Below are 26475 nucleotides of genomic sequence, written 5' to 3'. Positions count from 1 at the left end.
GAAAAATAAAACACTAATATATTTTGATTAGACATGGGCAGTGATTACATCCGAGACCCAAAAAGCTTTATAAACTTGGAGAAATTTTCACCATAATCATATTTGAACTTCTTCAGGTGTTTTAAGCGTTGAGGAAAACTTGCTGTAAATGGTCAATATTGATAATTATTTGTTTAGTGTTCATACCCTACCATATTGTAGCTACCCCCACTCATTATGTGATTTTGATTATATTTTTTTTATGTCACATACATGCCTTGTTTGAGTAAACCGCTCAAGTATGGCAGATTTGTCACCTTGCCGGCTCTGGGATTTGATCCAGCCCAGCTGGTTCTCAAACCAGGAATGTGCAGATTCCTTACATTTTAGTTGTGGCTCCGAATGGCTTTATCTGATTCACCTAATCAAGTGAGTGAAAATGCGTTCACTAATTGAATAAAGGTGGGCTAGCTCTGGAACAGTTCAAAGACATGGAATGGCTCCCCAAACAGGGGTTTGAAGACCCCTGATCTTACTGGTCATATGCTCTGACTCACACCTCTGTTGCACATAGGTTGGATATTTAAGAATATTATTTCTGCACATTTTCATTCTTTTCACAATGGTAAAACCTCTGTTGAAAGATAGCTGTAGTGCTGCACTGTCCCCCGTCCACAATCAACACCCCCCAAAAAAAAAGATTGTGGATGAACAAAGTTAAAAGCATCTGTAATTTCTTGTCATAAAACAATTTAAAAAAAATTATAACAAAGAGATCAGATTAAATGTCCACATAGGTCAAACAGGGGAGCGGACCTGACGAATTAAAAACCTTTTTATCATGATACCCTTTTGAGAAAACACCAAAGCATAGAGCCAAATGAACACATATTTGCTTGACTCTCCAAATAAGTACAATGGATGATTTATGTGGCCCAGATGCAAACTGAATGGTAAGAAATCATTAACCGGACAGCCGTTCCGCAGCTCATAACATTTCTACAGTGTGAAGCACCTTGATGTACATAATTATTCAGTAGGTCATTACAGTAAACCTGGGTAGAACAGCATGTTTCTCAGCTTCTTGAACAAAGGGTGACACCTAGTGACATCTTTCTGCATGAAGACAGTTCCAACAGAATACTGGGGGATCAGAGACTGACATTTTTTAATTAAAATGAAATAAAAATACACCATACCTCCAACATCAATTTCATAACCCACATTAAACAGAATAAGGGTATTAACTAAACAATATTAAAAGTAATAAAAATAACAACAGTGACTGGGAATGGATTCAAGGCTAATCTTTCGCATTTACAAATACACGGCAGTGCAACGCACCCAGGGTCGTGCAGACAACACTTGGTAGCTCATCTTAGCGCACACGGCGTCTTTAGACCAGGTCCTCGCATACCACCTGAACAGGACCCACGAGAGGTCATGGCTCTATGGGAGGTCTACCGCCGCGCCGAACGGCTCTCCAACAGCTGGATGACCAGCCGGGTCTTCAGCGAGGACAGCTTGCTGCTGTAGTTCGTTTGGAGCACGGAGCTCAGTCTACTACGCAGGCTCCGCAAGCACAGCAAGGACTGACAGTCAGGCACATTCAGCAGAGTGTGGAAGAACTCTGTCCACACCTCACTGAGGGGATTCCTGGAGAATAGAGAGGACAGGAGAACCAGTTGTGAGTTCCTTGACTTTATAGCCTAGAAAGGCTGCCACGATGTGCCGTAAGAAGCGTTGAACATGAAGGGGCGGGAGGGCACCCTGAACAGGTCGGATATCTCCATTTCAAATCGACTAATTGCGATATTTCACCCACATACAGTGGGGAGAACAAGTATTTGATACACTGCCGATTGTGCAGGTTTTCCTACTTACAAAGCATGTAGAGGTCCTGTCCCCTTTTCTGCAAAGGGGACAGGACGACTGCACCGTATTGAGGGGAGGATGGATGGGGCCATGTATCACGAGATCTTGGCCAACATCCTCCTTCCCTCAGTAAGAGCATTGAAGATGGGTCGTGGCTGGGTCTTCCCGAAACACACAACCAGGGCAACTAAGAAGCATCTCAAGGTCCTGCAGTGGTCTAGCCGGACCTGAACCCACTAGAAAATCTTTGGAGGGAGTTGAAAGTCTGTATTGCCTAGCGACCGCCCCGAAACCTGAAGGATCTGGAGAAGGTCTGTATGGAGTGGGACAAAATCCCTGCTGCAGTAAGTGCAAACCTGGTCAAGAACTACAGGAAACATATGATCTCTGTAATTGCAAACAAAGGTTTCTGTACCAAATATTAAGTTCTGCTTTTCTGATGTATCAAATACTTATGTCATGCAATAAAATGCAAATTAATTACTTAATGTGATTTTCTGGATTTTTGTTTTAGATTCCGTCACTCACAGTTGAAGAGTACCTATGATGAAAATGACAGACTTTTACATACTTTGTAAGTGGGAAAACCTGCTAAATCGGCAGTGTATCAAATACTTGTTCTCCCCAATGTAAGTGCTGTGACTGAACTCAACCTTGCTCGTGACAACCAGTGGAGCAATGGAAAAGGTTTTCCGTTCACGCAATAGTAACCCAACACAAAATGGAAACATTTCAGCATTTGATAAACCTTAAGGACGGGCGCCTAGAGAGGACACTGGACGCCCCGGCTAAACCAAAACCAGAGACTCTGTCCTTCAGCGGGACACCTGGTCACAGGTCGGTATGCCGCTACCCGGATGAGAAGCTGTCCCCTAACGACACAGCGGGACGGTACACACTGGCAGCCCTGCTCCAGGGTTACCTTCTAAATACGGCGTTCGTCTTCCACACACCGTCCTCCCGTGTTACTTGCATGTATGTTCCAAAAATCATGCAGTACACCGTTCCAGCTATTCCAAAGTAGTCCGTCTGAAAACACAAAGAAATGTGATCAACAGGTCAAGTCGGAATACACATAATCACCAAAGGACGGGCGCGGGGCCGTGCACGTACGCGCACACTACCTGGTAGGTCCAGGGCCTCCCACTCTGCATCTCGGTACACTGAAAGCCTGAGGTCAAACATTTGGCGGTGAACGCAGTGCCTTCTGGGAAGAGAGTCATGTCAATGCTCTGCCCCAGGTCAATCAGGGCAAGGCCGTGATCCAGAGTATCAGGGTCAAACGACTTGTTCTCCAGGAACCTAAAAGACAACAAGCAAACAGTTTACCCAGCGGAGAACGGACCATCGAAATCCCTGGCAAAGTACTGTAACCACAGAAACGTAAAAAAAATCGAAATAAAAACGCCCCTCCGTCCACTTTGCCCACACCCAGGGACGTATCCGCTCCTCGTCCATCCCTTACCTCTCCCCCAGAAGGAAGTTGTCCGGTTTGATGTCGGCGTGGATGATGTGGGCGTGGTGCAGCTGCTCCACCATGTGCAGGATGCAGACGGTGAAGTACAGCACCAGAGGCTGGGGCATCACCTTGTCACTCATGTTCTTGTACAGGTTCACGGCATTCTGCAGGGAAAAGCGTCATCACAACTTAAGAGGCCTCTCGTTCCCCACCGAAACAGCAAGGGGAACTGAGTGCAGACTTGGGAGGAAACGAAGAGGATTGAGACACAGCCCTGATTATGCCGAGTTGGTGAGGAAGAGGGGTTGTTACCCACCAATAGGGTGCCGCAGCCGTGGAGCTCGCCCAATAGCACGCTGCCGTTCTGGAAGAGGTGGGCGGAGTGGATGTTGCTGAAGAGGTGGCGCACGTTGGGCGGCATTCGTGTGTTCAGCTGAGTGTTAATGTAAAATTCCCACGGATTGGCTGGTTTCTGCACCTACAGATCAATGAAAGGATTGACAGTCCTGAATGCAGAAAATAGTTCAGGAATTATAAGTAAAAGATCAAAGTACACTGGGCATGTTTCCTCGTTTTAGAAATGGCAGCACAAGACAATCACTATCTCCAAACCCCCAAAGATAAAAGAACTATCACTAATCATTAAAAGTGCCATGCATTCAACAGTTTTCTACAATTTAAGGTCTATCATACCTTTAAAATCATCTTTTCTGAGGTTGTCAGGTCAATTGCCTGGTAAACCGTGGCAAAGGCACCCTGACCAAGGACACAGTTAACCCACAAAGAGCCATCACCTGTGGATGGCCATAACATCGATTAAGAAAATACAGGCGAAATTGTCAAATCGTTAAGAGAAATTGTCCTTATCTTGTTGTTACCACACAAAGACTTCTTTACCCATCTGGATGTTCATCTTGGGTGCGATGTTGGGGACTTTGCACCCCCAGGTGATGAAGTTTGGCAGGGAGTCCAGTGGGGTGGGCAGCCTGGACAGCAGGGATAAAATCAGCTCCTCATCCCAGGGGTTGGAGACCGGCTTTGCCGCCACTGCCCCCTGAGCCGCTGGGCTCATGGGCACATCCATGTTCACCTTTGACCCATGATCTGGGCTCATGGGCACATCCACGTTCACCTTTGACCCATGATCTGGGCTCATGGGCACATCCACATTCGCCTTTGACCCATGATCTGGGCTCATGGGCACATCCACGTTCACCTTTGACCCATGACCTGGGCTCATGGAAATGTCTCTGTTGTACCTTCCCTTCAGAGCAGCCGGACTCTGAGGAATATCCATTCTGAGCGATGACGAACGGAGCGGACTCATGTCAAAATCCAAACCGAACTTTGCCGGCTCTGGACTCATGGGGATATCTGTGGTCTTTGGAGGGTAGCCGTCCGTCGTCTGAACCGGTCGGGAACTCATGAAGGCATCCAGTTGGGGTTCAACCATGACCTCTGTGCTTTTGATCACTAACCAGTCGAACAAAGATGCCGACTCTGGACTCACAGGCGTGTCAAAGGCAGACATTGGGGCTTTGACTGTACTAGTCGGGACATCGGGACCAGGGATCTGGCACTTCGAAACCAATGCTTCTGCCACAGGTGCACATAGTGCGAGTGGACCAGCTGACTGCAATACAGGCTTCTCCGGGCTCACATAAACATTCCAGTCTGGCTTCGAGGACTTGGAAGGAGGGCTTTTGGCCACTGCCCCTTCAGTGTGGACCAGGGAGGCAGTCTGGTCTCTGAAGGACAGTGCGGTGGGGGCATGGTGCTGGACCTCTGTGATGGAGCACGTGGCTAGACTTCGCTGGGCCAGCCCTTCTCCGACGATGGTGCCCTGCTCAGCAAAGCCCTGTGCCCTCATAGAGCCCTCGATGCCAGTCTCCGACAGCCCTTCAGGTGGGCTCTGCTCTATGATTGGACTGGGGGAGGGGAAAACAAGGCATTATCAACTGACACGGGCAGACTAGCGGGCCAACGAGGACTCGACGTCAAGACAACCACACTGCGTAAGTTCCCGATAGTCTGCCCAACGGGTTACCTGAGTTTGGTGGGCTGTCGCAGGAAAGGGCCCTCTTCCGGACCTCCGAAGCCTACGTGGTGTCCGTTCTCTAGACGGCAGAGACAGACATTCAGCCAAAGGGACAACCACTAACTCTGGCCATTGTTGTTGTTTGTTTACAGATGTACATACTTAAACGCACTGGAGGCGGATCCGCTTTAGAAGAGATCTCTCAACGGAGAGAGCTTGTTTTAAAAACTCTGAAGTCGCACAATTTTGAAGTTTGGAATGACTAAGTAAGGGTTAGGGTTAGAGTAAGGATAGGGGCTACAGTTATTTCACTTGGTAAGTGTGCTAAGGACAGACAGTCATTTACAGCAATGGGAGCATTTAAGGCCAACTGTTTTCACCCTTGGCGATTACAACCAGAATCATATGGTTAACTCGGCCAACAATCTAAACCACTAGGCCACCCTGACGCCCAGTTAGCGGGGGCAAGGACTAACCCGGTCAGATGGCGTTTTAGCCTGTTAGAAATTCCAGCTCCATTCACTCCATTCAGTGAATCACATTAAATTTCCTCCAGGGCGTATCTGCCTCCACTACACGTTTAAGTAGGTAAAATTCCCCCACATCTTTTTGACCAGAGCCTGTGCGTGCAAGTTGGGACGCATCCTACGTATGAGCTCGGGCAAAAGGCCACCGTGGTCCCGCTCACCGTCCCAGGAGTGGGGAGCTTTCTTCTGGAAGGGCGTGGATACCAGCTGGGCCATCAGGGCAAAGTCTCTGGTGCTGTCGGGACAGCCGGCCACAGAGTTGAGGGAGTTGTAGCGCACGCCCCACATTGTGCTCTCGTCTGGCATCAGCTCCGACTGAGATTCCTGACGAAACGACACAAGGAGGTTTGGCTCTGTGAGGCGAACCAGTCTTCAACACAGAGCCTGAAACTGATACAGGTCTTTACCCGCGAAATCACGCTAACGTACGTTTTGTTTCTGAGTTTTAGACACAGGGATCCCTGCTGGGGCCATCGGAGGCTTGATCTTGTTATCGGCAGCAGCACTAAGCGGAGCAGTAAAAAAAACGAAGCACTGTTAATAAATGTACCCTGAGAGGTGAACATTCGGCAAAGTAAAGGGGAGAAGGAGAAGAAACGCGACGCCTCACCCGCAGTTCTCCTTGTCGTCGTTCTCATCCCGAAAGATGGCGAACGGTATGGCACTGGGAGGATTGCTGAACGGACAGGCGTTTCCTGTCCGAAAGTAAAGAACTCATTAGTCGGTGACATTTCAATGTCGTGAACTTTTGATCTGACCCACCTAGCAAGAAAGATAGAGAAGTTATAATGGGGGGGGGGGGGGGGGGGGGGGCTGTTGAAATACCTGTTGCCTGGTAGCCAGCGTCAAAGCTCTTTCCTGTCTGATGCATTGACATGCTGCTAGGGAAATGCTCTTCCTGCAGGAGGTTTGGCGCCTGAAACATGTCCATGATGGCGTCTGGAAGGCAAGGCAAGGTGAGGCAAGGTGAGATGCTAGGGACTCCACTTGTCTTGCCGCTTTCACCCGGTAAAATGTCCCAAGTATGGCAACACATCAGAATACCTCCAATAAAACAGGTGCAGTGTAGCTGCTTGAGGCACACAACCGTTTTTTTTTGGCAACACGTTTTCCACCAATTTTTTTTTTTTAAAGTAAATAATTAACAATATAGAAAACAACCGCCTGTATTTGAGCGAATCGATGAGGGGTCCAACTCACCTAGCGCCTCCCGTGTGTTGACTGTGGGGGATGGGAGCACTCTGGACGGGGTGGCTTGCACCAGTCCCAAAGAGGTGTTAGGAGTGACATGGGAGAGGTTCCCGGTTGCCCCCTGTGACACTGCCAGAGACAATAACAGTGGGAGCAACAACGTGATTGAACAGTGGTTTAATACCCGTTGGAATTCCAATGGGGGGGGGGGGGGGTTGACCTTTACTCACAGTCCAATTTCACCTCTGACTCGGTAGCTTCGCCGACAGATGTCTCACTGGAAAAACAGGACCACTCATTTTCGTGATTACAGACTAATAAATACTAGGACCAAATGATGCCTAATCAAAAACAGTCCTCCTGTCAGATGGGGTGTCTGCTTTGTTGTTGTTCAAATAAAGGAACGCACATTAGAGAGCAGTATCAACCAATCATCACTTACTGCTGTTCTCTGCCATTGTGCTGGCACAAAACGCTGCTGACCTGGGAGACCCCGCCCTGCCGCGGGACTCCGCTGGGCTGCAGCTCCTCTGGGCCGTGGGCTGCCGACTTCCGTGCGGCCAATCCAAAAGGTTTCGGGTTTCGTTCTGGCCGGGGTTGAACCAGAGAGGCCTGTAGAGAACAAGCCCGGGGAGCAGATGGTTTTGCACCTTCTGTATTTTCCTGAAAGTGACCCACGGGTGCTTCAGGCCTGTGTAGGGAGAGACCTTGGGAGGGGTTTTCCCCCCTCAACCGTCCAGACGGGGGCTCAGAATTCACAGCCGTTGCATGTGTGCCGGGTGCCTGAAACAGAAGTACATAGCACATTTAAAAAAGGGGCACAACATCATCCAGGGAACACACAACAGAAACTGGGACTAAATAAAATGTTGTCCTCACGCGCTGTACTGGTAGAGAACTGGCTAATCTTTCCTGGAACGTAGCACTCCCACTCAGGTTACTCTCCAGCTTTTCCAGCACTTGCTTCATATCCATCACCTCGTCTTGCAACCTCTGAAGCTCCTCTGTGTACCGGACACAAAGAAAACATTGGTCAAAAACGCCCTCTGTGGTAGCGGGACATGCAACCTACTGTTTGTTTTAGATGTGGGTTAGGGCAGTCACTATATCAGATTTTCACTACACGATTATCTTGGCAAAAATAATTCACGGCAACGATATTTTCGCTGTATCTATAGAAAACTTAAAGAAGAAAAAACCTGTCAGTCAAATTCATCTTCAACTTGGTTTAATGTGTTTGTTTCCCTTTTTATGCAAAGTAATTACACTCAAAATGCGAGGGTATGGAAGCAGAGAGAGAGTCTGTAACCATAACTGTACAAATGAAAAAAATAGAAGCATACAAAAAGAAAATGTACACTTAATGGATAATGAAAAGGCAACCAGAGCAACAAAAGATCCACAAGGCCTAACACCGAGACGAGGTTTTGGAAAAAAACAAAACATTCTCGCCTAGTGATTAGGCTACAAAAAAAAGTGTTCATTCAAACACTAGTATATAGGTCCAGTGTCTAGGTCCAGACTCGTAGTTTAAGCAAATTCATCGTTTGTCCGTGAATAAGCTATGGAAAAACTGAGAGGACTTTTGGGAAAAATACCATGTCCTTTTTTCCAATGTGAAGGGGCTACTAATATGGTGCGTCTTTGCAGATCTCTCCCGGGGGTTCTAGTGGGGCTAAACTGTTGATTTCAACGCCAGTGCATAGTTTGTCTACAAGTGACATGAGAGGAGTTTTTGGGAAAATACGACTTCAGTTTCACCTGGTGAACATGATTTTATCATGTGTATTATTAACAAGATATCAATATTTCATTTTGTGAATATCACGGTTATCGTCAATACTGGTATATCGCGACACCCCTGATGTGGGTGTCAGTAAACAATGTCCCGTTCCCAATGTGGCCCATTCATTAGGATGTCCTTGACCGCACTGTAAAATAAGCATTGCATGCATATCTTTAAATGGAGTGTGAGGGAAATGCGCTGTTAGGTCGGTAGTCACATAACCGTACCAAATTTTCTGCGCTTCTCCTCTTGATTGCGTTTCGCAATGAATCGTGCAGCTCTGACCTCCTCAAAGCACAGCTCAGAGCCTTCGCAGAGGAGATCATCCTTGCAGTACATTGAAAGGGTCTGCAATGTGTCTGGACTGGGTTTCTTTACCACAGCAACTTCTGACCGAGAGATTCTGTGGGTGATTTCATTAAAAGGGGTTACAATTTAACAGCCCAAAAATATAATATTAATGTAGGGACAAGACAAAGGATTGGCATTCAGTCTTTTGACTTACATTCGTATTGTTTTGTCAGCTGGTAGTTGGGACAGACCTTCTGTGTCCTGTTACAGAAAAAAATAAAAGAATTTGCAGATAACCTCCAGAACAATACAAATACACATCACTCATTGCGAGAGGTTTTCAGTCAAATTTACCGTGCACTGTGGGCTGGGCTCTCGGTGGGTGTGCAACTGATTCACAAAGTGAGAATTTTGAAGAGGATTCCGTACACCCTCTGATACCAGATTAAAAACCAAAAACAGCATAAAAACAGGTCAGATAGTGGACGAGTTAATTTCACAGCCAAAGAACCAATCCTGAAGTTATAAAACACAAAAACAGTCTTACCTGGTGCCCGTGCCCCCCCACTAGACATCCGACTTTGGAACATCCTGGGAACACGTTATCAAGAATAAGTCCTGAACTTGGGCAGGTCTAAACACTGTCACTTTAAGCCAACAGTTGTTCATGTAAACGTGCACAAAGACTACACAGGCTAACAACAGCTCAGGTCACCTGTACTCCTGAAGGACGGTGTCAGCCGGCTCAGCTTGTTTCTCCATGGCGCTTCGGTACACGTTGTCTGCCTGTTGGAGCTGGCCCTGCTGCTCAAACTGTTGAGCCCAGGCCACATAGAGGACAGCAGCTCGGGTGCCAATGCCCTTGCTGTATATACGGCTATACAGATTGATGGGCTCTTTGTAATAACTGGCACATCTGATGCAGTAGTTTATGTACCGGGGGTCATTGGAGTAGCGCTCCTCTGAGAGAAACCTTTGTACCAGACGATCTAGCACCATAGACATTTCCCAGGACTGCCCGGAAGATACTCTCTCCAGATACTGTATGTACCTGAATGCATAGAAACAATAGTTGAACTAACAATGTCAGTATAGCAACAAAAGCCTAGACAAATCACCACTGTAACACCACCTCATACAATCCGCTGGCTTTATTTCTCCAGCTTCACATTCAAACCCTGATCCCAACAGTAATGATGACGACAGCGGAGGGACAAGTCACCTGTCCCATGGATCAAGGGGGTCGTCTCCAGTGTATCCACGCAAACTCTCTTCAAAAGCCCTGGAAAACATTTGTGTGTTCAAAACTCTCCTGGTTTCAACTTCTGCCAAAGGACTCTGAACATGACAGCTAACATTTGGCCTACACTTAAAGCTTGGAAATAAACGATGGCAAAGTGGTAACCTCAACTCAAGTTAGGTAAAAACTGAAGGATGGGTCTAGAGAAATGTAAACTACTAACAAATATCCAATATTTGTATATACAAAACTATATTTGTAATATACCATCTATGACATCAAGGTCTAACAATACAATGTATTTCAATTATAGAATTAACCAAGTTTTGAGGCTCCACTGTGTTTGTTTGAATGTACATTATTTACAAACATGAAAAACATCTTAAACGCAAATAGGGAATTTTCTCTTTCGAGTCATCAGACACTTCTCTACACCAATAGTTAGGCATTTATCCATAGGCAAAAGTGAAAGATCCTGGGGAAAGGCCTGGGGACCCTGAAATATCACGTTTCTCCTCAACAAAGGCATGTGATCATACGTTTCGTTCATGTTTATATTTAGCTTGAGTAAAACAATATTGTGTGCGGTTATGATGGGATACAGTTTACATTTGAAATAAGCTAATGGTGGAGCCATTTAAAATTCATTTTTAAAAATCCATGTTTACACATGCATTAGTCCAAACATTATTGTAAAGTAGAACATAAGAACCCCACATCTGTGTTAGCTAGCAGCAGATGCAATTTACCTTTTTGTATAGCAAGATTGCGAACTATTGGCATCCTACGGTAGCGAATTAGTAACGAGGATGTCATTCCGGCCAAAAGTAGTAACGTTATAAATTTATCATTACAAATTCCCTAAATGTAAGTTTTATTAAATGTATACTTTTACCTGTTAGGGACATATGGCAGGTACTTACTAGACAGAGTATAAAGTTATTTAGTTGGCTAGCAATAAGAAGGGTAACTGGTCGGGAAAAATAACAACAGTTAGCTAGCTAGCTAGCAATAGGCTGTGTAAGTATATCCAATTTGTCTGCGAAACTTACTGTAAATTTGATCGAACATCCATTGCGTACTGAACAGCTGATTGACAATGAAAATGACACAATTTTCTAGGTAACTATATATTCTAAAATGAATTGCCAAATATCCACTCCGCTAGGATGACAAGCTAAAGTAGCTTATCTGTTACATTTCAAATTTAGCGCTTGCTTAGATGCGACGTCACAAGTCCAAATGGAGCCAATCAGCGAATTTGCAATGAGAAGTACTTTTTCATTGGTTGAATCAAACATAATATAACTTTAGGGATCGCGTAATCTGCCTTCTTTATTTCAACAAATTCCAGCTTGTCTCCTCGTCTGGAAGTTGATTTTCAACGGACAGCAGATTTTCTTCAGTACGTCGTTGTAGTTGATTGCTTTTTAACTACATAGAAAATAGTTATGTCAAATAAAATCGAGCCAAAAGCCGAAGTAGGGCGTTATCATTATCGAAGTATGCATTTTCGTAAACGTTTACGGACAAGAAAAAAGTAAGTGGTCAAGTTAGAAAAAAAGGCATGACTGTACTGCGCTGTAAGAAGTTACTACGTTTTGACGCTGCTGGTTTTGTGCAAAATAGTATAATAGATTATACTGTTTTACTATCTGAGGTCAAAATAGTGAGACGTTTGGGAATCCGACAGATTTTACTTCCCTTGAGGACATGCCTCAACTACACGTGGTAATGGAGGGGGAAAATGTAATCAGGGATCATCGTGTACTGTTTGTATATAGATTTTGTCTATTTAAGAAAAAACTAACCGTAGATATATTTCAAACCAGCAGTTGGAAATATTTTTTAGACATTACATTCCGCGTGTTAATCAATTGGGAAATCAACCAGTTTACTGCAGTACAGAAATAGCAGGTGAAATGCTAATTAGTAAAATTGTATTAAGGATGAAACTATTCCGAACATGAATCTTGTAAGATTGAAGACACGGATCTGATTTCTGAAATACAATTTACTTAAATTGGTTCTACATTTTAAAATGCTTAATGAAGATGCTATGTTTGCAGTTTTTAAACATATTTACTGTCTCTTTGAATTGCAGCTGGACAGACGTGGACAAAATTGACTGATAAAGGAAATCCACTAACACCTATAGTAATATATTACCACGTTCGGACAAAATGGAAAAGTGAAATTCCATTACATCGGTAAGAATCTATTAACATCCAACTAGATATGTGAAAAATTGTATTAAGGATGACACTATTCCGAACATGAATCTTGAAAGATTGAAGACACGGATCTGATTTCTGAAATACAATTGACTTACTTTGGTGCTACATTTTACTTATATTGCCAGTCTTGAATCATATTTACTGTTTCTTTGAATTGCAGCTGGACAGACCTGAAAAAATGGACAGGAAAATGGAAATCCTCTAACACCTGTAAGAATCTATTACCATGTATGCGAAATTGTTGCGAGATTGTATTAAAGATGACACTATCCCGAACCTGATCCTTGTAGGATTGAAAGCTTGAATTTCTGAAATACAATTTATGTAATTTGATGCAACATTTGAGCACAAACATTTTATCTGATGTTTAATATCTAACTCATTTACTGTCTTTCATGGAATTGCATCTGGAATGAAGATCTGGGGTACAAAGGAACTTAGGTAACAATTGTAAGAATCTATTAACATCTACTAGGATTTGTGAAAAATGTGTATTAAGGATGAAACCATTCCGAACATGAATCTTGTAAGATTGAAGACGCGGATCTGATTTCTGAAATACAATTTACTTTGATGCTACATTTTAAAATGCCAATTGAGGATGGTATGTTGGCAGTCTTCAATAATATTTACTGTCTCTTTGAATTGCAGCTGGACAGACCTGAAAAAATGGACGGAAAAAGGAAATCCACTAACACCTGTAATAATATATTACCACCTTCGGACAAAATGGAAAAGTGAAATCCCATTTCATCGGTAAGAATCTATTAACATCAACTAGATTTGTGAAAAATTATATCAAGGATGTTACTATTCCAAACATGATTGTTTTAAGATTGAAGACACAGGACTGATTACTGAAATACAGTTTAATTATTTTAACACCAATTTTGAAATGCAAAATATCTGATGTTGGCTAATTCGTTTTTTCATGGAATTGCAGCTGGACAGCAGATCTGTGGAAAGAGGAAGAAAAAGAAAATTCAAACACCTGTAAGATTTTTTACGATTTTTTACGATTAATGCAAGATTAATGCAAAATTGTTGTAAGATTGTATTAAGGATGACACTATCCCGAACCTGATTCCTCTAAGACTGAAAACATGGATATCTGAAATACAAAGTAATTAGTTGCTAAGTTTGAACATGCAACATTTTAATATTGCTGGCTAACTCTGTCTTATGGAATTGCAGCTGGATGGCAGACCAGGAAAAATGGAAGAAGGAAATCCAGGACCCCTTGTTAGAATCAAATGTACTAGATTTAGTGGAATTATGCTGAGGATGACACTTTTGAAATTGATTCCTATATGATTAAATGCATAGATCTGACTGCTGTAATTTGGAATCTGTTTGATTTAATAAATTATTTTCTTGATTGATTTTTAAATCTGAATGCCCATTGGATAATCGAATGCTATACCTGGAACCATTGGTTTTGATCATGTGCTAGTTTGATGACATTTAGGAATGCAGTGGTTCTCAACTGGTGGGTTTACAACCCACATTTCAGTCACTACTATAAAAACTAGTTCAAATTAAAGACAGATTAAAAATAAAAACTAGGTAGAGTGTAGAATTTAATTATGTAGCAGAGAAAAACACAGGGTGTTCTATGGAGCTACATGTGTTAGCTTTTTACAAGTGACCTGCTAAATTCTTCAAGAATATGCAATTTGGAAGTGAGAATGTAGTTCCTTGGTCTGATAATTGCTCATTTTAATTGCTTATATAGCATAAACATGTATTCCCCAGATAGCATTTAGAATAAACAAAATTGTCTCGTGAATGTTGGGTCCTGAGGCAAAACCAGAGTACCAGTGAATCAGGGACACTGACATTTTCTACACAAGTGCCAGTTTGCAAGGGAAAAGGAAGTGGATCTTGTGATTTATTGTTGGTGTAGGATACATTAGTTGTTTTTTTTGTTTTTCTTTCATCTATCTGTATGGCTGCTTCTGCACTGTAGAGAGTAACAGATTAAATTATTGGAGTTGTGACTACTCAAGCAGTCAAAAGGACTCCACAGAGTTGACTGGGGAGCCCCCATGGGGATCTTGGGAAGAGTAGCTGGGCTTCTCCTGAAGTCCACTATCATCTCCACAGTCTAGGGTGATGAGCTCCAAGTGCACCAGCAGTCTCGTGTATCAATCTTGTGTACGTTTCTAACAAAATTCTGATGTGGAATTCCTACGATTTTCATGCGCACAAAATAATTGGGATTTATCAAACTGGCATACGCATGCTCCCAAAGATATATCAGACCCATACTATACTTCTGCATACGAGAAATAGCTTACGGTCTCCATCCAATGAATGCGATTCAACATCCTCTCAAAGTGTGGCAGATACACTCACCTAAAGGATTATTAGGAACACCATAGTAATACTGTGTTTGACCCCCTTTCGCCTTTAGAACTGCCTTAATTATACGTGGAATTGATTCAACAAGGTGCTGAAAGCATTCTTTAGAAATGTTGGCCCATATTGATAGGATAGCATCTCACAGTTGATGGAGATTTGTGGGATGCACATCCAGGGCACGAAGCTCCCGTTCCACCACATCCCAAAGATGCTCTATTGGGTTGAGATCTGGTGACTGTGGGGGCCATTTCAGTACAGTGAACTCATTGTCATGTTCAAGAAACCAATTTGAAATGATTCGAGCTTTGTGACATGGTGCATTATCCTGCTGGAAGTAGCCATCAGAGGATGGGTACATGGTGGTCATAAAGGGATGGACATGGTCAGAAACAATGCTCAGGTAGGCCGTGGCATTTAAACGATGCCCAAATGGCACTAAGGGGCCTAAAGTGTGCCAAGAAAACATCCCCCACACCATTACACCACCACCAGCCTGCACAGTGGTAACAAGGCATGATGGATCCATGTTCTCATTCTGTTTACGCCAAATTCTGACTCTACCATCTGAATGTCTCAACAGAAATCGAGACTCATCAGACCAGGCAACATTCTTCCAGTCTTCAACTGTCCAATTTTGGTGAGCTCATGCAAATTGTAGCCTCTTTTCCTATTTGTAGTGGAGATGAGTGGTACCCGGTGGGGTCTTCTGCTGTTGTAGCCCATCGCCTCAAGGTTGTGCGTGTTGTGGCTTCACAAATGCTTTGCTGCATACCCTGGTTGTAACGAGTGGTTATTTCAGTCAAAGTTGCTCTTCTATCAGCCCATTCTCCTCTGACCTCAACAAGGCATTTTTGCCCACTGGACTGACGCATACTGGATGTTTTTCCCTTTTCACACCATTCTTTGTAAACCCTAGAAATGGTTCTGCGTGAAAATCCCAGTAATTGAGCAGATTGTGAAATACTCAGACCGGCCCATCTGGCACCAACAACCTTGCCACGCTCAAAATTGCTTAAATCACCTTTCTTTCCCATTCTGACATTCAGTTTGGAGTTCAGGAGATTGTCTTGACCAGGACCACACCCCTAAATGCATTGAAGCAACTGCCATATGATTGGTTGATTAGATAATTGCATTAAGGAGAAATTGAACAGGTGTTCCAAACAAGTAAGTTCCAAACAAGTAATAAAGTTACAAAACATAGTTACACACCAACACGATTCAACATCCTCCCAACTACTCTCCAAGTCTACTAAGTATACCATAAGTATATATAAAATCACATGCCAACATCTCAAAATATCAGAAAGAGAAATGCGGTAATTTGTTTGGGCAGTGTAAATTTATTATGAATGTCCATTTATTCAAAGGAGCTGAAGTGAGAATCAGAATTTCATTGTTATTGGTACCCTTAAGCATTATTTTGGGTCTAGACCATGGCAACATTTATTGTATAAAGTGAATAGGTAGAAGTGATGAAGATAGTAGATTGACATTGTCAGGAGTGTAGCTATATTCTATGGAGGACCAAACCTGCCAAAATATGAAATAAATGAATGTATCAATAAATATGTATACATAAAAATATAATATTAAATGCATCAATCAGTATTTCCCTATTTATTTAATTCCTTTATCAATAATTTCTGTATTTATTTTTATATTATTTTCCATAATCTTGTATTTCTCTATAAATGTATTTCTGTATTTATTTATTTCAGTATTATTATATTTCTGTATTTATTTATTTCTGTATTCTTTTAATTCTGTATTTATTTATGTATTCTTTTATTTATTTATGTATTTATTTATTTATGTATTGCCAGGACTCCTGGGACAGACCCACAAAGACACGTCATTCTTGTAGCCTATTCACTTGGTAAAAACGTTGTTTTTCAGAAAACATTAGTTTTTTTTATACCTAATTAATTTCATCAATGCAGAAAATGATGCATGTGCTTATACTAGGATTAGTGATTGGCAACATGGGGATGCGCCAAGGATCTAAAACTGCACTCACCCATCTTCAAAGTCTGATTCTATCTGCTGCTCTGTGCTTGATTGCTATTTCTGACTGTTAAAGTCCAGCCCCCTCATTAGCTGAAGGACAAGGAAATACAGAAATAAAGAAATAAAAGAATATGTAAATAAATACATAAATAACAGAATACTGAAAAAATAAGTACAGAAATGAATAATCAAGGACTTATAAATAGGGAAATAATATTAATTAATACATTTATTATTCTATTTTTATGCATACATTTATTTACTTTATTTATTTCAAATTTTGGCAGGTTTGGTCCTCCATAGAATATTGCTATTTTCCTGACAATGTCAATACATTGATCAAAATAACCTTTTCTCGTTTTGTCAATATGTTCTGTGCAAACTGATTGAAATGGGTCTACTCCAGGTGTGCAAACATTAGTTTTAAGGAGCGTATAAGAAGTTACTCTTCGTGATTTGTAACAGAATCGGGGAAATGAATACATCCCTGTACACAGCAAAAATGTACTAGCCCGTGGTTTGTAGTTACAGAAACCCCATAGATCTAGTAGGAGCAGTGGCGGCATCAACCAGCCGCCATTTTACATCATTGGGACCGGAGTGAAAGAACTCAAACCGACCAAGCCAAGCTAGGTAGTTGCTCTGGGCTGGGAGTCGTGTATTCTTTCTTAAATTTTTTGTTTAAATAAGACCTACAATTCAGAATAAATCTGCGCCGTGCACTCGTAACTAAGGAACTATTAAATGGTAAGCATGATAAGGATACTGGTCAAGTTAGCTGTTAGTACCGATAGGTTAAGTTATTTGTTCTGGCAGTGCTTTCAAACAATGTGGGAAGCAGCAGTACACTCCTACCCGGCATTTTGAAATATGAAGGATTCCAGAGTTAACGCTATTTTCTTTAGCTGCACGTTAAGTCATTGCAAATATTTTAGCCGGCGAAGGCATAAAATAAAAGTAGTTAACGTTAACTAGCGATCTATTATAATTAGCTAATAATGCAGTAGTTAGCTGGCTATAATGCGGCGTGGTTGCCCTGACTTGATTAGTCCTGCCCGGCTACAGTAGTCAATGTTGGGATACTACTGAATCTGTTTGCACACCTTGTAATTTTATGCCGAACTATAGTTCTGCAATATATACAATATTTCATGGTTAACGACGGTGGCTACATTGCAGTCTAACTGGTTAACGTTAACAGACTCTCGTTTTAACGTCTTTATAACTCGGTGACGGTAGTTAAAATAAGTACTTTAGCTGACTACCTCACTACGGTGCATTGCTAAACTTAGCTTAAGTAGTTATGAAGTCCGAAAAAAACGATTAATGGTTGTGAAAAACGTTAACCCGTTAGTTCCGACACGAATCCCAATATGAATCCAGGCAGATAAGATGTTAGCGATTGACTGGATATCTACGTGGAGGTAACGTTAATTTAACGCGAACGTTTACGAAATTCTAAAGCCGGCCGTGTACACTACAGATTGTAGCCAGTTGTTCTCTGGACTTCTAGTGTCATACTCTTTTTTTTTTTTTTTTTTTCTCCAAGCAGCTATGTTTAAAAAAAAAAAAAAAAAGCGAGATGTCGGCGTTTGTAGTTGACAACATTGTCTACATAAAGTTGGTTGTGTTCCTATACTGTAATTGAATTATATATTTAGCATTGCCACTACAATTTAGTAACTTGTGCCTTACTAGCCATAGAAAATGAAATGAAGCACAGTGGCATTGGTTTATGTATGTGTAGATTCTGCCTTGAAGGTTAAAACAGCTGTGTTGGTGTGCAATGGTGCTTTTCCTGCAATTTGAAAAAGCTATTTTCCCAGTAATTAACTTAATCTTTCTTGAATTACATAGATGTCTGGAGACATGGCGACTGATCAGGTGACCGATCATGTAAATGGAAATGTTACTGAGGAACCAATGGACACAACTACAGTGGAGACACCTGAAGCTGTTAACCATTCAGACCATTTCCAGGCTTTATTAGACTCTGGTTTACCACAGAAAATTGCAGAGAAATTAGATGAAATTTACTTAGCAGGTAAGTGCAATTGCATGTTTTATTTATAGTTGTACTTGAAGCTTTAATTTACCTGGGAAGGCAACTATGTTCAGTTTTTACCTGTTTTCAAAAATATACAGTGGAGGATTGTTTTTCCACCAGCGGCGGGGATGTTGTAGTGGGTGTGGCCAATGGTTAGGCCAAACATTGCAGAGGTCCTCACTGTCAACCCTGCTAGCAACAGGAGAATTATCGTAACTTTTTATTTTTTTTATTTTGATCTCTTCCATCATTTCCTGTAAGTGTAAATAACTTCAGCAAATCAAATTGTGATTACTCACCTTGTTGCGGACATTGAGTGTTATTTGAACTAGTGGGTAGCTGTGGGATTTGTCACATTGGAAAAAATATTCAAAGGAATACACAGCTGGCTTCCTGGCTACTCAAGCCTACCGGATTAGCTAAATGCCTTTTTAGTCTCCTTCGAGGCAAACAAAGCTAAACCAAAGTTGATAGCACCTGCTTCTCTGGATGACCATGTGATCACACTTTCCATATCTGTTATGAGAACTTTCTAAACAGGTTAACATTTTCAAGCCAGGAGTTTGTGGTCCATACACAAAACCAACTAGAAGCTGTATTTGTGGACATTATTCAGCTTCTACCTGACCCAGTCTGTAGCCCTTGAACATGTTCTGAAAGTCTGGTCATGGCTTACAAAAACAATACCATATTTTTGGGAGTGATGGTCAGTGAATGTAGACAACACTTCACTATACCAAAGAACTGAGGTGCGACGCAGTGCTATGGCTTAATTAGGTTTGGGGGATTAGCACACTCTTGAAACTGAGAAGCTTTAGTGGGTGGATCGATGGGGAGGTGTTGTCTTCATTCGGGGACATCAGAGGCCAGATGGCCATTTGCAGTAACAATGGCAGCAGCTGTCTAGGCAGAGACGGTTGATGTCCACCAAAGACAGATTTTGGACATGGTTGTTATATTAGGCTTCAAAAGAAAAGCCTAGTGGGGAAGTTCAGATATTTTTGTAATATTTGTTTGTGCCTTTCCTGGATGTGATGATCCCAGTATCGCAATCTCTTTTCCCATGGCAAAAAGGATAACACAAAGTAGACCCATGTACTTGGTCCTCTTAAATATGGTCTGTATGTAAAATATTGTGGTCTATAATAAATGTGACTCTGTCATTGTAATGTTTGTTTCAAACAATCGATCAGTTTTCCTAAAGGTCAATCTGCTTGGAGTTCCTTCCAAATGTTTAGTAATGTCTAAGTTTTTGTTTAACTGTCCACTTGATGATATCTGGACTTAAACCGCCGTAACACAACATTGCTGTGACGCTTTACTGATAAGATCTAATTTGACACATTCAATGTCATGGTTGTCATAGGCAAACAAAGTAGCGATACTACAAATGTTGCTCTTTTATAGGCCTGGCTGCGCACAGTGACCTAGATGAAAGGGCTATTGAAGCATTGAAAGAATTTGACGAGGAAGGTGCCTTCCATGTCCTGCTTCAGTTCAAGGAGAGCGATCTGTCGCATGTGCAAGTAAGTGTGAGACAGTCGCACTTGGTTGGATATTTGTTATAACACTGGGAACACTGATTATTGATCTTTCCTTCGCAGAACAAAAGTGCCTTTCTCTGTGGAGTAATGAAGACTTACAGGCAGAGGGAGAAGCATGGGACCAAAGTTTCAGACACCACAAAAGGACCAGATGAGGCAAAAATAAAAGTAAGTCGACTTGCAGATTGAAGTTCCATGCACTTTGTAGAGAGCATTTGAGTTGGCTGAGCTTGTCAGTGTTCCGCTTTATTTAGATTTTGGTTTTATTGGTTTTATTGCTGTTTTTCTTTCTGCATAGCTGATTGTGATCGTGTGAAAATAAAGTTTTTGTAATTGCAGGCTCTGCTTGATAGAACCAGCTATACGCTTGATGTGACGACGGGTCAACGGAAATATGGAGGACCCCCTCCAGAGGCAGTGTATTCAGGTGCTCAGCCCACTGTTGGAACTGAGGTGAAGATCTAAATTTTCGATAAGCAAATATTTGTGAATGACTCGATTGCTTTTGTATTTCAGGAGTGACTCCATAAATTTGGCTTAGCTCAATGTATCAGAGAACTACGCATTTATCTGATGTTTCTTTTTGACGCCCTTTCAGATATTTGTAGGGAAGATTCCTCGAGACTTGTTTGAGGATGAGCTGGTCCCACTCTTTGAGAAGGCAGGACCTATTTGGGATCTACGTCTTATGATGGACCCACTTAGTGGCCTAAACAGGGGCTATGCCTTCATCACTTTCTGCACTAAGGAGGCAGCCTCAGAGGCAGTAAACCTGGTTAGTGTCTCCTTTCCCTTGACGTTCCACTTATCGCATTTTTATCACTTTTCAGTGGTGTAGTCGGTTTCAAGTTGCTCTGTGAAAGTGTCTGCCTAATAACTGAAATGTAAAATAATGTAGGAAATTTTCCAGTTTGCATTTAACTCTGGTGAACAATCTCCTCTTTCTCCAGTGTAACAATCATGAAATACGGCCCGGCAAACACATTGGAGTGTGTATATCTGTTGCCAATAACAGGCTCTTTGTCGGTTCCATCCCCAAGAGTAAAACGAAAGACCAGATTGTGGAGGAGTTTGCTAAAGTCACAGGTTAGAAAGTTCATTGTTGATCGGGGATGCAAGCAGTGTTCTGTCAGTGATGTCTCGTGGGGTTGGTGAATTCCAGGTTAATTAGAAATTATATTGTGGTGAACTTACATTGCTAAAAATGTAATTTAATTAAAATGTAGTCCTTGTGTATCCAAATAAGTTAAACATTATCGGAAAGCATGGCTACTTTCTGACAATTTCTTCTGATACAGTTATTTAGTGAAATGAAAAATCTATACTTTCATGCCTCATGTTACTACCATGTCTAAGCCATGTTATCTATTGGTTTTGGAAGGACACAGCCACCAGGGTTTGAGCCTTGGTCAGGGAATGAAACTTGTAGTATCATCAATTGATGTTTTTAATCATTTAAAACTTTGTTCCTATATTGTGAGTATTCTGAGGTTGGCTGAACGGTGAATGATCAGTCTAAAAGGGCCAGCAAATTACTTTAAATTTGGGAAATGACAGCATGAATCTGACCTGTCTTTTTCATTTGCAACAGAGGGTCTTCATGATGTCATATTGTACCATCAGCCAGATGACAAAAAGAAAAACAGAGGTTTTTGCTTCTTGGAATACGAGGACCACAAAACTGCTGCTCAGGCCAGACGGAGGCTAATGAGTGGCAAGGTGAAGGTCTGGGGAAACGTGGTTACTGTAGAATGGGCAGACCCTATTGAGGACCCGGATCCAGAGGTCATGGCCAAGGTAGGTGATCTGCTATACAAGGTTAGGAAATGCTGGAGCAAAGAATGGCTGGCCCAAATGGCACTTTATTTCCTACATGGTGCAGTCCTTTTAAACAGGGCCATGTAGATTTTCATTATTTCCAAAGTCTTGATTTATAGGCTTTTAATTGAAGCTTCAATCACTCATCTAACAAATACATTGTTTAGGTTTTTATTGGCTGGAAAAAGGTGGGGGAAAGTTGGGTTGTGCTCAAATCGCAGCAGGACAGATTGATTGTTCACCCTAGGCCACTGGACTGCTTTCTGTGGTTACAACAATTAAAGTTCTCATCATATTTTTATTCGGGCATTTCAACCCACAGGTCAAAGTTTTGTTTGTCCGAAACCTTGCAAACAGTGTCACAGAAGAAATACTTGAAAAATCCTTTGGTCAGTTTGGTAAACTGGAGCGAGTGAAAAAGCTAAAAGATTATGCCTTCATTCACTTTGATGAGCGGGACGGAGCAGTCAAGGTATTGATCTTCAGTTTCTAATAACAAACTCTGCTGTAAATACGTGCACGTAAGGTGGGTAATTTCACAATCACTGGTTCGTTTGATCTCCACAGGCCCTGGCTGAAATGAATGGCAAAGACCTAGAGGGAGAGCACATTGACATAGTCTTTGCAAAGCCCCCCGATCAGAAGAGGAAAGAACGTAAAGCTCAGAGACAAGTAGCCAAAACAAACATGTAAGACCAGTCTTCAGAATGTGACACGTTTCCCGTCTCTACTCCTCCTTGAAGCTGGAGAGAGTCTAAGTTATCTTATCAGAGCAGTGGCGTGCGTGCGTGCGTGCGTGCGTGCGTGCGCAGGTCCTTACGCTGTGTTTGCCGTACTCTGCTTGTCTCCCTACACAGGTACGATGACTATTATTACAACTACGGGCCGCCTCAGTTGCCGCCTCCTACAAGAGGAGGCCGGGGCAGAGGAGTTGGCAGGGGAGGGTATTCTTACGCCCCCGACTACTACGGCTACGAGGATTACTACGACTACTATGGCTACGACTACCACAACTACCGCGGCGGGTACGAGGACCCCTACTACGCCTACGACGACTTTCAGGCTCCCGTTAGAGGAAGGGGGGGCAGAGGTGCGCGCGGGGCACCCCCAGCCAGAGGCCGCGGCGGGTCGGGCTCCCCCAGGGCCCGAGGTGTCTACTCCCCGCGCGGCGGCGGCCCCGGGTCGGGCAGAGGCGGCGTGCGAGGTGCCAGGGGAGGCGCGCAGCAGAGAGGTCGCGGCGGGGTACGTGGTGTGAGGGGTGGCCGCGGTGGAAATGTGGGAGGAAAGCGCAAAGCTGATGGGTACAACCAGCCAGATTCCAAGCGGCGCCAGACCAATAATCAGAACTGGGGCTCTCATCCCATTGCTCAGCAACCGCTCCAAGGTGGTGATCATTCTGGTAACTATGGTTACAAATCTGACAACCAGGAGTTTTACCGGGATTCTTATGGGCAACAGTGGAAGTAGAACGCCAGGGCTTTGATTCCCAATCCTCTTTTAGATAGTTGATCTGATTGGTCCCAAATCCATACGGTTGCCTCCCTACTATTCAGTTTGGTGACATCTGGCAAGTTTTGTCTTGTATATATTTTAATAATCCGCTTGTATTTGAACAGTACACACCCTCCCACCTGATCTGGCAACATTTTTATTTAATTCTAGTTTTAATGCGATTTCCATAATCAGGTTTGAAACTTTGCAAACAAAATTTGCAATCATGTGCTGCAGCTGTCTATTTGGCTCTGTTATGTATGCTTTTAGCGATTCTGGTCTCCATGTCTAAAGTAGCTAATGGCAACGAAGCTTATGTCTCCAAATGGAATTAATTTGTATGTTACAGAAGATAGTGCTATGAAATGCAGTTTCTTGTTTTTCAAGAAGGAAAAAAAAGAGGACTCCAGTCCTATTTATTTATTTTTTGGCTTTACATTTTGGCTTGTATTCTTTGCTGTTTGTCTGCTTTTAATAAACATACACGCACAAGTGTACAAAACTTCAAATTGTGTTGCAAATTCATGTTTTGGCAAATTCTCTCTTCAAATTGCCTTACTTAAAGGCTCCTTGTGGAAGAAAATGACTAAAGGTTTGCCTATTGTAGACACATGCTGCATTTTTGCATGCCATAAGATTGTCAATCACCTAGTACAGCAATCCATATTTCCACATAAGTATGTGTACTGACATACTCTCATTTCAGTACATTTTTTTATTTTTTTTCAATTTGTATTTAAAGATGTTTTTTAAATTTCCAAAATAAAAATGTAGCATAATTCAATTGATTTTGTTGAAGAAATGCTTCAAAAAGAAGTGTGGAATCTGAGAGATTGTCCCTTTGGCCATTAAAGCACAATTTGTGAAGCTTTTCTTGTTCCCACTAGGATATATGTAATTACTGGTAGCCTTAACACTGATCTTGCATGTTTCTAATAAAAATCCTAACTGAACATTGATAGATAATTGGTATGCATGTATGTATTTAGTGCTTTTTGCTTGTAGTTTGGCCCCTAACTTGACTGGTCACCTTTTGAAGAATGCAGCAGTGTGACTGTTCTGCTTGACTTTTTCCTGAACACAGACCTGTTGCATGGCAAAGAGCTGAATGTTTAGAACAATGGCTTTTTTCTTTTACTCAAATGGTTTGGTCATTTTAAATTTTGCAGGACACCGTTAACTGTAGTTACATGTTGTGTGGTCTTCAGCTGTAATCCATATTCTAATTGCGTCCTTTTGTTACCTGACTAGCAGGGAAAAGGGGTCGAGGCCGGTCCTGACCTGTCACTATGAAGACTGACCTGATACTCTATGCGGGGTTACACCGGAAGCTGCCAGTGGAAATTGATGGTAAGGTCAACTTGATGGTCCAGTGATTTTTCCAGCCTTACAGGAGCACATCTCCCAGAATCGCCACAATAGAATACGATCAAATGACCAAACTTTTCACTTGCCTGGACTTATTGATATAAGCTTGCCACCTACCCCCTTCCCTTGTCCCCAAAGAATATGCCATGACTATGAATGAAGATGTTGAGATTTCCCAGCGGACTCTTCATCTTGAAATGAAATGTAGTTGTCTTTTGCACTTTTGTTGTAAGTTTGAAGTGGCTCAGATGAGCTTGATCCTAATGTATATTTTGTGCTTAATAATTCAGCTTTATGATGGAATAGACATGTTTAATCCTGTTTTGAGTTGGGTTGGATATTTTGCAGGTTTTTAGTGTACAACTTGCCGTAAATGATTAGGCATTCCAGAAAGTGGTTATTTTCAGCAATTGTCTTCGAAGGGTTGGTTAACTACCTCACTGCAGAGGATTCTACTGCCCTGTCTGTACTGTATATAGGAAGGCTTTGATAAAAGCAGGGCTTGACCCAAACTGCCACCCCTAACAGGTGGTGTCTGGCAACAGCAGAGCACGTTTCGCTCATGTAAGGAGTGAAAGAACAAGCCCTGTTTTTATCTGGTTTGAACTGAATTGGCTATGTGCTTCTTCAGATAATGTAGTTACTGGTTGTACAATAGTTTTATCATAATGTTACTTTTGTAAAAACCTTAAACAGAAAGACATTACTGCGTTGCAGTGTTCCTTTTTTCTTTCCTTGTTGGGGTAGTATGTCTTAACTTTTGTATATGATCACATCCTTTTTGTAAGGTTGCAGTGCGCCTACTTTGTACAGATATTTTCCTAATCATGTTTCACAACATGAATGTAGATCAGCCTTCCAACAAGCTGCCTTTTTGTCATGTTTGATGTGACAAGTGTCTTGAATCTCCATCATATTGAGCATGTGATTAGTTGCAGTTGAATATGACTGGGTTTATCCAGTTAAAGGGGATACTGCAGCTTTCTGTTGCATAACCGAGAAAGGAACTTGATCAGGTTTTACTATGTTGACTCCTCAGTAAGTCTGTATCATCATAAACAACTCTTTGAAACGATGTTTCCAGTTTTAAACAATTGTAAGTGTTTTTGCATTCTTGCAAATAAATTGTTTTATACTGTAAAGTGAGAGGATTACCTTGTTTTAAAAACAAATAAAAGTCTTGATTTTTATCAGTAACTGATTGCAGTGC

The 26475-nt window shown here is 42.2% G+C and overlaps 2 protein-coding genes, 1 long non-coding RNA gene and 2 other non-coding genes across 13 annotated transcripts; 4 read left to right on the top strand and 1 right to left on the bottom strand.

Moving 5' to 3' along the window:
• Positions 1-796: 796 nt before the first annotated feature.
• Positions 797-11604, bottom strand: bub1 (BUB1 mitotic checkpoint serine/threonine kinase). 2 transcript variants are annotated; one of them, XM_010882798.3, is made up of 24 exons: positions 11439-11604; positions 10369-10428; positions 9862-10197; positions 9694-9737; positions 9501-9580; positions 9361-9407; positions 9083-9258; positions 7949-8073; positions 7512-7852; positions 7300-7346; positions 7079-7198; positions 6704-6817; positions 6489-6573; positions 6308-6383; positions 6040-6202; positions 5361-5430; positions 4446-5241; positions 4211-4403; positions 4007-4107; positions 3630-3791; positions 3320-3477; positions 2979-3156; positions 2777-2883; positions 797-1635 (listed from the first exon to the last, which is right to left on the bottom strand). In XM_010882798.3, exons 1-24 carry the CDS (start codon positions 11459-11461, stop codon positions 1440-1442), a joined length of 3798 nt encoding a protein of 1265 aa, XP_010881100.2. In that variant the 5' UTR covers positions 11462-11604; the 3' UTR covers positions 797-1439. The 2 variants fall into 2 exon arrangements, with proteins under 2 accessions (XP_010881100.2, XP_010881099.2); XM_010882797.3 differs by having other exon boundaries at positions 4211-5241.
• Positions 11605-11696: 92 nt separating this feature from the next.
• LOC105017849 lies at positions 11697-14019 on the top strand. 3 transcript variants are annotated; one of them, XR_828551.4, is made up of 7 exons: positions 11697-11791; positions 12491-12596; positions 12784-12833; positions 13042-13064; positions 13275-13379; positions 13567-13616; positions 13818-14019. It is a non-coding gene; the product is annotated as an uncharacterized LOC105017849 (long non-coding RNA). The 3 variants fall into 3 exon arrangements; XR_002198123.2 differs by having other exon boundaries at positions 11711-11926; positions 13042-13073; XR_828550.4 differs by having other exon boundaries at positions 11711-11926; positions 13818-14013.
• LOC114829447 lies at positions 12328-12395 on the top strand. Its single transcript, XR_003777364.1, has one exon. It is a non-coding gene; the product is annotated as a small nucleolar RNA SNORD50 (small nucleolar RNA).
• LOC114829504 lies at positions 12638-12705 on the top strand. The gene has a single exon (XR_003777419.1). It is a non-coding gene; the product is annotated as a small nucleolar RNA SNORD50 (small nucleolar RNA).
• Positions 14020-17491: 3472 nt separating the features above from the next.
• On the top strand, positions 17492-26448 carry syncrip (synaptotagmin binding, cytoplasmic RNA interacting protein). Of its 6 annotated transcripts, none has more exons than XM_010882790.5 (12): positions 17493-17744; positions 18855-19041; positions 20452-20570; positions 20649-20756; positions 20928-21041; positions 21187-21363; positions 21539-21674; positions 22180-22385; positions 22729-22878; positions 22974-23095; positions 23264-23805; positions 25152-26447. In XM_010882790.5, the coding sequence occupies exons 1-12, from the start codon at positions 17742-17744 to the stop codon at positions 25175-25177; spliced, it is 1890 nt and encodes a 629-aa protein (XP_010881092.3). In that variant the 5' UTR covers positions 17493-17741; the 3' UTR covers positions 25178-26447. The 6 variants fall into 6 exon arrangements, with proteins under 6 accessions (XP_010881089.3, XP_010881092.3, XP_010881091.3 ...); XM_010882789.5 differs by having other exon boundaries at positions 25149-26446; XM_010882793.5 differs by having other exon boundaries at positions 17494-17744; positions 23264-23648; positions 25152-26446.
• Positions 26449-26475: the final 27 nt, after the last annotated feature.

The sequence above is a fragment of the Esox lucius genome, chromosome 18, assembly GCF_011004845.1.
Source record: "Esox lucius isolate fEsoLuc1 chromosome 18, fEsoLuc1.pri, whole genome shotgun sequence".
Taxonomy (NCBI): domain Eukaryota; kingdom Metazoa; phylum Chordata; class Actinopteri; order Esociformes; family Esocidae; genus Esox; species Esox lucius.
The sequence above is the reverse complement of the archived record's forward strand: the minus strand, read 5'-3'. Positions and strand labels throughout refer to the sequence as shown.